The sequence below is a fragment of the Pholis gunnellus genome, assembly GCF_910591455.1.
Source record: "Pholis gunnellus genome assembly, chromosome: 2".
Lineage (NCBI taxonomy): Eukaryota > Metazoa > Chordata > Actinopteri > Perciformes > Pholidae > Pholis > Pholis gunnellus.
The window spans coordinates 62,529-73,682 of NC_136536.1; the positions used below are offsets into that span (position 1 = coordinate 62,529).

Sequence of the window (11,154 nt, forward strand, 5' to 3'; positions counted from 1 at the left end):
CAGAAACCCTTTACTCACTCTTCAGAAACCTTTTACTCACTCTTCAGAAACCCTCTACTCACTCTTCAGAAACCTTTTACTCACTCTTCAGAAACCCTTTACTCACTCTTCAGAAACCTTTTACTCACTCTTCAGAAACCTTTTACTCACTCTTCAGAAACCCTTTACTCACTCTTCAGAAACCTTTTACTCACTCTTCAGAAACTCTTTACTCACTCTTCAGAAACCTTTTACTCACTCTTCAGAAACCTTTTACTCACTCTTCAGAAACCTTTTACTCACTCTTCAGAAACCCTTTACTCACTCTTCAGAAACCTTTTACTCACTCTTCAGAAACCCTTTACTCACTCTTCAGAAACCTTTTACTCACTCTTCAGAAACCCTCTACTCACTCTTCAGAAACTCTTTACTCACTCTTCAGAAACCTTTTACTCACTCTTCAGAAACCCTTTACTCACTCTTCAGAAACCTTTTACTCACTCTTCAGAAACCCTTTACTCACTCTTCAGAAACCTTTTACTCACTCTTCAGAAACCCTTTACTCACTCTTCAGAAACCTTTTACTCACTCTTCAGAAACCCTCTACTCACTCTTCAGAAACTCTTTACTCACTCTTCAGAAACCTTTTACTCACTCTTCAGAAACCTTTTACTCACTCTTCAGAAACCTTTTACTCACTCTTCAGAAACCCTTTACTCACTCTTCAGAAACCTTTTACTCACTCTTCAGAAACCCTTTACTCACTCTTCAGAAACCTTTTACTCACTCTTCAGAAACCCTTTACTCACTCTTCAGAAACCTTTTACTCACTCTTCAGAAACCCTCTACTCACTCTTCAGAAACCTTTTACTCACTCTTCAGAAACCCTCTACTCACTCTTCAGAAACCCTTTACTCACTCTTCAGAAACCCTTTACTCACTCTTCAGAAACCCTCTACTCACTCTTCAGAAACCCTTTACTCACTCTTCAGAAACCCTTTACTCACTCTTCAGAAACCCTCTACTCACTCTTCAGAAACCCTCTACTCACTCTTCAGAAACCCTTTACTCACTCTTCAGAAACCCTTTACTCACTCTTCAGAAACCCTCTACTCACTCTTCAGAAACCCTTTACTCACTCTTCAGAAACCCTTTACTCACTCTTCAGAAACCCTCTACTCACTCTTCAGAAACCCTTTACTCACTCTTCAGAAACCCTTTACTCACTCTTCAGAAACTCTTTACTCACTCTTCAGAAACCCTTTACTCACTCTTCAGAAACCCTCTACTCACTCTTCAGAAACCCTTTACTCACTCTTCAGAAACCCTTTACTCACTCTTCAGAAACCCTCTACTCACTCTTCAGAAACCCTTTACTCACTCTTCAGAAACCCTTTACTCACTCTTCAGAAACTCTTTACTCACTCTTCAGAAACCCTCTACTCACTCTTCAGAAACCCTTTACTCACTCTTCAGAAACCCTTTACTCACTCTTCAGAAACTCTTTACTCACTCTTCAGAAACTCTTTACTCACTCTTCAGAAATTAGTTTGAAATCTTCTGTATACATTATAAATATTATTCTAGATCGTATAATTGCATAACTGTTTAATTTGTATTATATTTAAATAATTTGTATTTGTCTTATAATGGTTCAGTTCAATAACCATCAGGTTAAATGAGGTCTTCGACTTGAAGTCTTTATTTGTTCACTATTTGTTTTTTATTCGAGAACTTTGGGAAATGTAGTTCTTGGATTGAGGTTCTTAGTTCAACAGCAAATGGATTTTGAAAATATTCCATGTTATTCGTAAATGTTAAGTGATGGAGGTGATTTAAATACACGGTTTTTAAAATAGTCTGAAAAGTGAGGTTGAGAGAATACAGAATTAGTTTCTTTGCATTCAAAATTAGATTTTAGTTTTTAACTAGTGAACATGAAGTGTAGAGCCACAAGTTTAGGCAAATTAAAATGAACCAGAATTTGAATGTTTCACATGAATATTGATATGAATATGTATTCAAATGTATTATTTGAATAAAATAATATGCAATACTAAGTTGAGTGAATCCTAAATAGTGGATCAGCATTAGGAGCGTTTTATTTTACATCTGAAATGAGAACAAATTATATTTGTAAAAACATGGAGAGAGAAACGTGACAAACATGAAACGGCGATAATATAATAAATAATACTGTAAAGCAGGGGTCCCTAATAGGCGGACCGCAGCCCGGATCCGGACCCAGGACCTAAAACCGATAGATAATTGAGAATTATTACATTTTGACGGAGCGCTTCTATTTGAACCGGCGCAGCTTTTTCAGCCTTTACGGCTGCTTTTGTTCAGCGGTGCAGGAAACACACCGACCAACGTGCTGTCAATCACATCACATGATGCAGCTCAGCCAATCAAATATGAGTATTCTGACAAGTTTCCTGACTCGAGTGAGATGTTCACACCGTGACACACGGGGCTCAGTAACCTTCAGCGAACAGACTCTGACACCACGTGTAAAGCAAACGCACCAAAGAGCTCAAAATGATCAGATTAGTTCACTGTCCAACATACTTTAATCTGTTTTTATTTATGAATTCATGTATTATTTATATTTGAAAACAAAGAATAATAATTGTTCAAATATAATTGATGTGTACTTTATTTTATTTGACAGTAAGTCTGACTCATCATTTGAATTATTATCTCGATTCATCATTTTGTCTTTGAACGTTTTCCTGTGATGTGAAACTCTTAATGATCACACGGAGGATTTACGAGGAATGATTTCAATGATTAATAAAAACAGATTTAATAATGATGAATCTTTGACTGATTAAAACTAAATAAACAGTTTGTTTACATTATGTTTAAAAGGTTTTCTGTCTGATTTTAATCTCCTGGTTCGATGCGGAACTTACCGGATCCTGGTCTGATCTCAGTCCGGTAAACCGTCAGGTGAGGAGCTCCGGTTCAGTTCCTGCTGGTCCTCGAGTCAGCGGAGGACTGAAGACCCGTCTGTCTGTGTGTCTAATTAAAACGTGTGTGTGTGTGTGTGTGTGTGCGCTCGCTTGCTCACCAGTCTACATTTAGCTCACAGTGACCTCTGCTGGTCAATGTGAGTACACACACACACACACACACACACACACACACACACACACACACACACACACACACACACACACACACACACACACACACACACACACACACACACACACACACACACACACACACACACACACACACACACACACACACACACACACACACACACACACACACAGTCTTAAAATCTTTTTATTAATAAACATTCAGAAATCATGTTTCATGTTGTCACATCGACAGAGAGGACAGTGTTTGTGTGTTTGTGTGTTTGTAACACACAAACACACAAACACTGCGCGCACAATTATCAGGCAAGTTGTGTTTTTGAGGATTGATTTTATTATTGAGCTGCGGAGCTTCAGTCAATCCAAGATGTTCATAAACCTCAAACCTCAATATTTCAGAGAGTAAACGTGAGGTTTTGGCTTTCTGAGGAGAATATCTGAGTGAACAGTTACGATGAAACTCGTCTGTTAAAGTAGAATAATAAACACATCAGAATAAAATCAATCCTCAGAAACACAACTTGCCTCATAATTGTGCATGCAGTGTATATCTATATATCTCTATATCTCTATATCTCTATATAGATATAGAGATATAGAGATATACACACACATATAAATGGTACAGAAGACTTAACGAGCTCGTTAAGGCCTTAACTAACCGGTTAAGTTAACTAACTGGTTAAGTTAACTAACCGGTTAAGTTGGAAACAGAATTCAGAAGGCTCCGCCCCCTACTCAGACTGGCCTGTGAATGGTTGGTGAAGATGGACGCGTCATCACCAGTGCACTACAAACTGCCTCCTGTTTCCATGGAAACAATATTGTCTAGCAGCCAATGAGCCGTCTCTGCTCCGTCACACCGATTGGTTGGAGTTGAAGATCTTGGCGAGCAGCGAGACGTTTGATTGGCTCTTCTGCTGGATGAGGCGGGCCTTGTCCAGGTGCTTCTGGGTAACAGAGTCTTTCTTCTTCTTCTTCTTCATCTGGATCTCGTCCTCCGTCTGACGCTGAGTGAAGTCCCACGTCCTCTCCTCCACCTGAAGACAAACAACATGTGACTCTAGACGTCCTCTGGGATCCTTGTTCTTACAGACATGATGCTGAATAGATCACCTGTTCTCCGTCTCTCCGTCTCCTCCTCCTCAGGTCCTCCATGTGGGAGCTCTTGTCCACGTTGTTCAGGTAGAAGCTGGTTTCTCTCTTGGCCTGAGACACTTCGGTCCTGAGTCTCTGCTGGAGGACCGTCTGCTCGTAGGCCAGCCGTTCGCTCAGGTGAGTCCACTGGAACCGGTGCAGGTACTACAGAGACAAAGACCTGGTCTCAGTGTGTTCTGGGTCAGAGCTTCAGTCATGGTTCCTCTGAAGGACTCATGAAGACCCAGGGTCAGGGTTAAGATAAATAATAAGGACGCAACCATGACTGTGATGTCACAGTATTCCTGTGATGTCATCAGTTACCGGGCAGACTGTACCTTGATGGACCAGAGGTCGGAGGAGAATCGTTGGCGTTTCCTGGTTCCCATCGGCGTGTTGTGGAGAGAAGACACCACCTTCTTAGCCAATCGTTTGTCTCTGAACTCCACCCATCCTTCAGTGAAGTCACACCGTCTCAGCCCAGACCTCCTCTTCCTCCTCCTCACCTGACCGTCTGACGATCAACAACCAGGAAACACACAAGATCAACAACCATCATCATGAAAACCATCATCATCACCTGAGGACAGAGGATACAAGGACAGAGGATACAAGGACAGAGGATACAAGGACAGAGGGAGAGGGTATAGTAGAGTCTTTTTTTAAAATACGACTCCCCGAGTGCATTTCACTAAACCTGGTCTCTCTCACACACACACACACACACACACACACACACACACACACACACACACACACACACACACACACACACACACACACAGTATTTAATGTGTATTTGTACCTTCAGGTTGGAGGAAGATGCGTCCGATCTCTCCAAACACTGACAGCAGGTTCCTCAGGTGTTTGGGGCGGAGCCTCGGAGGAATGTGACCCAGGTAGATGATACCAGGAACACACTTCCTGTCTGGAGAGGAAGTGACGACAACAGCTTTCTGTTTGGTCGTCTTCTTCCTCTTCAGCTCCGCACCATCTTCTTCTTCTTCTTCTTCTTCTTCTTCTTCTCCTTCTCCTCCTCCTCCTCCTCCTCCTCCTCCTCCTCTCTCTGCTGCAGCAGCTCCTTCTTCTTCTTCTTCTTCTTCTTCTTCCTCTTCTTCCTCCTCCTCCTCCTCCTCCTCCTCCTCCTCCTCCATCTGAGCCGTAGTCTCCTCCTCTTCCTCTTCTTCTTCTTCCTCCTCTATCTGAGCCATAGTCTCCTCCTCTTCCTCTCTTCTCTCCATGACTGATTGATTCCTGCAAACAGAAACTCAGATAAACAGACTGTAGTTGTTTCTCTCTTTAACACGTCATCATGAATGTTATGTATTAATATGTATTATAAAGTACATATTAACCCTGAAACAGGAACATTGCTGATGATGTATCATTGTTCACTTTATTGACCACCGATGAGGATCTGAGATCAGACGGTATAAAGTATAAAAGTGTAGATATATATAAATCAGCTGTTAATTGATCTGTTGATCATCACTTCCGGGTGCCCTTCCTTTCACAATAAAACGTTTATTTTCTCCGTAACAATGAATTTATAAATAAATCTCACCTTCACGTTTAAATCTTCATCAAAACACAAACTGTTCACTCTCACGTGCAGAACCTCTGTCGCGTCTTGATGACGAAACGCAGCGTCATAATAGGCTCGTTTGAGATGAACTGCGCATGCGCCTCATTTTATAGGATGAGATCAGATGGCAGCCGCAGAAGGACAAAAAGTTGACGTCAGTTTGGATGTCGCGTTCCCACTAACGGTCCCTGGTTAAAGTGTGTGTCAGATCCAACATGGCGGCGTCTAACCCTTCACGTGAGCTCTTCACGGCTGGAGTGAGAGCGGTTCTTCACAGCTGGCCGGTTCTACAGGTAAACATGAGACAGAGCACACACGGGACGATGCTAACAGGCTAGTGCTAACAGCTGTGTGAGATGTTTGATGTATTCTAGATATCCTGATGTTTCATTATTATTAGACACGTGATAAACGTGTAATTTGATGCTTTCTCAACATTAACTTTCATCCAATGAAGCTTTTATTCTGCTATGATTGGAGAATTAGACTCAAACACATGAGTGACCAGTTGGGACCTCTGTAGCGGTCTCCGGACCTCTTTAGGGGGGTCCAGAACTCTTTAACGGTCTCCGGACCTCTATAGCGGGGTCCAGAACTCTGTAGGGGTCTCCGGACCTCTTTAGGGGGTCCAGAACTCTTTAACGGTCTCCGGACCTCTGTAGCGGGGTCCAGAACTCTGTAGGGGTCTCCGGACCTCTTTAGCGGGGTCCAGAACTCTGTAGGGGTCTCCGGACCACTCTAGGGTTTTATCTCAGACTCAAACCTTCAGATGTTCTCTTGGGTCCTCAGATCGCGGTGGAGAACGGGTTTGGAGGCGTGTACGGGCAGCAGAAATCTGATTGGATGGTGGATGTAGTCCAGCAGTATTTCCATGACAACGGTAGGTAACAAAACCTGTCAACAGCAGTTTATTGTTCAGGTACTCTGTTCAGGTACTCTGTTCAGGTTCTCTGTTCAGGTACTCTGTTCAGGTACTCTGTTCAGGTACTCTGTTCTCTGTTCAGGTACTCTGTTCTCTGTTCAGGTACTCTGTTCATCTTCTAAATATCAAACGTATTTGAAATTAATTTTAAGACTCGATCTTGAGTCTAGTTTAAAAACCCAAAGACTAATTTTAAACTTTAACTGCTGGATGTTAAATCAGTTCATGTTTCAACTGTGTGTGTGTGTGTGTGTGTGTGTGTGTGTGTGTGTGTGTGTGTGTGTGTGTGTGTGTGTGTGTGTGTGTGTGTGTGTGTGTGTAGCTGACCTGCAGCAGTGTGAGGTGGAGGACTTCATTGCTGAACTGATGGATCAAGAGTTTGACACAGTGGTGGATGATGGGAGTTTACCGCAGGTACACACACACACACACACACACACACACACACACAGGACATAACTGAACTCTGAATGAGACCATTGAAGTAAAAACATTGTGAAAGGGTTAAAGTTCAACGTGGTGTCGACCTGTCAATCACTGTGTAGCCCCGCCCCTAAAGCATTCCCTGCTTTATGGTCTGTGTGACTCTAAATGGACCATCATTTACTAAATGAACATCATGCTGTATTGAAGAAGACTTGAAACTAGAGATTGAGACCATAAACTCATGTTTACAATGTTTACTGAGGTAATAAATCAAGAGAGAAGTAGAGTCATTTTCTCATAGACTTCTATACAACCAGAGGAGTCGCCCCCTGGTGGACACTAGAGAGAATGCAGCTCTAACGCGTCTGAAAGGTGTAAATCATGTGTTTCCAGATGTGTGACAGTCTGGTCCAGGCCTTCAGTCAGTGGCAGCAGGGGGCGGTAGAGCAGCTCCAACAAACCATCAACACTCTGACACAGAAGAAGAGTCAGAGGGTTCGGGTCACAGCTCCGCCCACACAATCTGATGAAGACAGCGATGATGAAACACAGGTGCGTCTTACCTGATACACTGTCATAGTATAGTGCAGTGGCGGGCCGTGCAGTCTCCCCACAGCGTTAAGCTGTTCCCTATTGATTCAAACCGGGCTAAAGCAATCGCCATTTCTCCAGACCATAATTCTTGCTTTGTAAAACAAAACAAAACCTCAAACAGAATCAATTCTCCGGACATTAACCCCGCGATGACGGGATGCTTCGTCATTAACGGACAATGCATAAAGTCAAAATCTATGTAATCAACACAATGACAAGAACAAACTCACAAGAACCAGTCACATATATTTATATGACAACAAAGCAACAAATCAGTCCAGCAACACTGCAGCGCTGGAGCACGAGCCGTTCATATGATTCATAAAACACGACAGACACATGAACACAGTAGAAACGCTGCTGCAGATGTAAAAACACAAAAGCAGTTCACTTGCCACAGCTGCTGTTCACTTAAAGACAAAGTCCATCCTCCGTTCTATGTCAACAAAGTCAGTAACTCCTAAATCCGTTTCTCCTCCTTCAGCCATTGAGCGTTAAAAAAACACAGCTAGGTAAAAAAAACACCAAGCAAAACGCTGAAAATGTCATAACTTCTCTTACATGTTTCAACCTGAACTCTTACTGAACACTGAGACCTGCTAGCTAGCTTTCTGTTTGACAAAAGTCGCGCTGGCCCACTGACCAATCACGGCGCACCTTAATGCAGACGTACTTAGAGGCTACCTGGATACCACTGACACGTCAAAGAATACGCCCAACATGTCAAACTAAAGATCTGATTGGTTGAAGACTATGACGATCAACAACATCGTCCTCATTCACTTAAACTGCAAAGTCTACCTGGAGGACCTCAGGCCTCTCTTCTACCTAGAGACACAGAGGCTGAATCTGATTGGATAAAAGCTCTACTTAAAACAAGCTGTGCTGAAGCAGAGCAGCTGAGGAAGACAGGAGCTATGCAATGAGAAAATAAGATAATGGAGAACAAAATAAAATACATGTAGTGTATTTATGAACAATTATTAAATGACTTTGATTCTGTTTAGGCCAGCAGAGAAGGCTTTGCTGGCCCTGACGGCCCACCACTGGTATAGTGTGATGTCATAGTGTTATGTCATAGTGTGATGCTAAATAAGTATGAAAATCCATCCAGAAACTGGGGATTTTCTTTCATGTTTTTATTTGAAACAATTAATAAGATTATCAAAGTAGTTTTTCCTTTATTTTGTTGACTAATCGTTTCAGCTCCTTTTTTTAAATTTGTGCCGTTTGCTTACTAAATATTACACCTTGTCATCCTTTTAAAGTCTATTCATCACATTACAGTCATTCAGCAGACGCTTTTATCCAAAGAGACTTACAATCAGTGTGTTCAACATAGTATTCAAGAGAACTACTAGTCACCAGAAGTCATGAGTTCATCTCCTTTAAACATCTCAGAGCATAAACCAGAGCAAACGTACAGAAACACACTAGCATGAACACAACCAGTGCTGAGAGGAAGGCTCAGGGTAGAGCTTCATGAAGAGGTGAGTCTTCAGCCTGATGGAAGATGGGCAGCGACTCTGCTGTCCTGACGTCAGTGGGGAGTTCATTCCACCATCGTGGGGCCAGGACAGAGAACAGAGACCGGGTCCATCGGCCACAGGGACCTCTGAGCGACGGGGAACCGATCGCCCCGAGGCAGCAGAGCGGAGTGGTCGGGGGTGTAGGGCTAGACCATGGCCTGGAGACAGGAAGGAGCTGTTCCTTTCACTGCCCTGTAGACTAGCACCAGAGTCTGAACCTGTAGACTAGCACCAGAGTCTGAACCTGTAGACTAGCACCAGAGTCTGAACCTGTAGGCTAGCACCAGAGTCTGAACCTGTAGGCTAGCACCTGAGTCTGAACCTGTAGGCTAGCACCAGAGTCTGAACCTGTAGACTAGCACCAGAGTCTGAACCTGTAGGCTAGCACCAGAGTCTGAACCTGGATGAGAGCTCTTACAGGGAGCCAGTGTAGAGAACGGAGAAGGGAGGTTGTGGGAGAACTTGGGGCGATTGAACATTAGACGAGCTGCAGCTTTCTGGACGAGCTCCAGAGGTCTGATGGCCGACGCCGGAGCTCCGGCAAGTAGAGAGTTGCAGTAGACCAGGAGGGAGATGACCAGAGCCTGGATGAGCACCTGCACCATCTCAGTGAGGAAGAGGAGAATCCTCCTGATGTTGTAGAGCAGGAATCTGCAGGAGCGTGTAACCGATGAGATGTTTGCTGAGAACGACAGTTGGTCGTCCAGGGTCACACCCAGGTTCCTCGCAGTCCGAGTTGGCGTCACCACGGTATCATCAATGGTGATGGACAGGTCTCGGTGCGGGCAGCCCTTCCCCGGGAGGAACAGTAGCTCGGTTTTGTCCAGGTTGAGCTTCAGGTGGTGTATCGTCATCCACTTCAAGATGTCAGCCAAACACGCAACTTGAGTGTCACCGGGGGGAAATGACAAGACCAGCTGGGTGTCATCGGCATCACAATGGGAGGAGAAGTCATGTGAGCGAATAACAGAACCAGAGATGTTGTGTAGAGCGAGAAGAGAAGGGGGCCCAGGACTGAACCTTGTGGAACCCCTGTAGTCAGCAAGCGTGGTTCCGACATGGCCCCCCTCCATGTCACCTGGTAGGATCGACCTGTCAGGTAGGATGCAAACAGGGAGAGAGCAGAGCCTGAGACGCCATCCCCTCGAGGGTCTGGAGGAGGATCTGGTGGTTCACAGTGTCAAACGCTGCAGACAGGTCCAGGAGAACCAGGACAGAGGAGAGAGAGTTCGCTCTCGCGGCGTGAAGCGACTCCGTCACCGCAAGCAGGGCTGTCTCAGTCGAGTGAGCCACTTTGAACCCGGACTGGTGGGGGTCCATGAGGCTGTTCTGATGGAGAAAGGAAGACTGTTGGTTAAAGACGGCACGTTCAAGTGCTTTAGATAGAAAGGGTAGAAGTCAGAAAAGAATCACTCTGCTGTCGCTAGTCTAAATTAACAAAGTACTTTACTTACAGTTTTTCATTCTTTTGTCAGGAGTTTGTATTTACAAATAGTAATTCATGTTTCTGTGTTCAGGTGATGGAGTGTGAATCCTCCGTTCCATCAGTCAGCAGAGATCCTCCTCCTCATGAAGAGGCCGGGTGGACGGTTGTGCGTAAGAAGAAGTGAAGAGGAACACGGAGCGCAGGATGAACTGTTGAACTCACAATCAGCTGACATCGCACCTTCTGGATGGGTCCGTGTGTGACACCTAATAATGGAAGGTGACAGCGTGCCGGTGTTCTTATGCTGCAGTCTGGACCTGAAGGAGAAAGCTTCATCACACTGACTCTTGTTTGTCTGCTTGTTTTTATATTAAACCTGTTGAATTGACTGTATCCTATATTATCTATTTTACCTTCACTTCACACTATGACACATCACATTG

At 44.0% G+C, this 11,154-nt stretch overlaps 3 protein-coding genes across 4 annotated transcripts; 1 reads left to right on the forward strand and 2 right to left on the reverse strand.

Annotated features, from left to right (window-relative positions):
- Positions 1-3,273: 3,273 nt before the first annotated feature.
- abt1 (activator of basal transcription 1) lies at positions 3,274-5,947 on the reverse strand. 2 transcript variants are annotated; one of them, XR_013767269.1, is made up of 6 exons: positions 5,794-5,947; positions 5,035-5,483; positions 4,568-4,743; positions 4,209-4,394; positions 3,704-4,132; positions 3,622-3,643 (listed from the first exon to the last, which is right to left on the reverse strand). XR_013767269.1 is itself a non-coding variant. In XM_079168127.1 (5 exons), the coding sequence occupies exons 2-5, from the start codon at positions 5,468-5,470 to the stop codon at positions 3,950-3,952; spliced, it is 981 nt and encodes a 326-aa protein (XP_079024253.1). In that variant the 5' UTR covers positions 5,471-5,483; positions 5,794-5,947; the 3' UTR covers positions 3,274-3,949. The 2 variants fall into 2 exon arrangements, 1 of the variants encoding a protein (XP_079024253.1); XM_079168127.1 differs by having other exon boundaries at positions 3,274-4,132.
- Positions 5,942-11,100, forward strand: tsr2 (TSR2 ribosome maturation factor). The gene is made up of 5 exons (XM_079168152.1): positions 5,942-6,107; positions 6,604-6,694; positions 7,059-7,150; positions 7,556-7,714; positions 10,803-11,100. Exons 1-5 carry the CDS (start codon positions 6,030-6,032, stop codon positions 10,893-10,895), a joined length of 513 nt encoding a protein of 170 aa, XP_079024278.1. The 5' UTR covers positions 5,942-6,029; the 3' UTR covers positions 10,896-11,100.
- Positions 7,728-10,873, reverse strand: LOC306702505 (uncharacterized protein). Its single transcript, XM_079168140.1, has 2 exons — positions 10,740-10,873; positions 7,728-10,614 (listed from the first exon to the last, which is right to left on the reverse strand). Exon 2 carries the CDS (start codon positions 10,356-10,358, stop codon positions 9,615-9,617), a length of 744 nt encoding a protein of 247 aa, XP_079024266.1. The 5' UTR covers positions 10,359-10,614; positions 10,740-10,873; the 3' UTR covers positions 7,728-9,614.
- Positions 11,101-11,154: the final 54 nt, after the last annotated feature.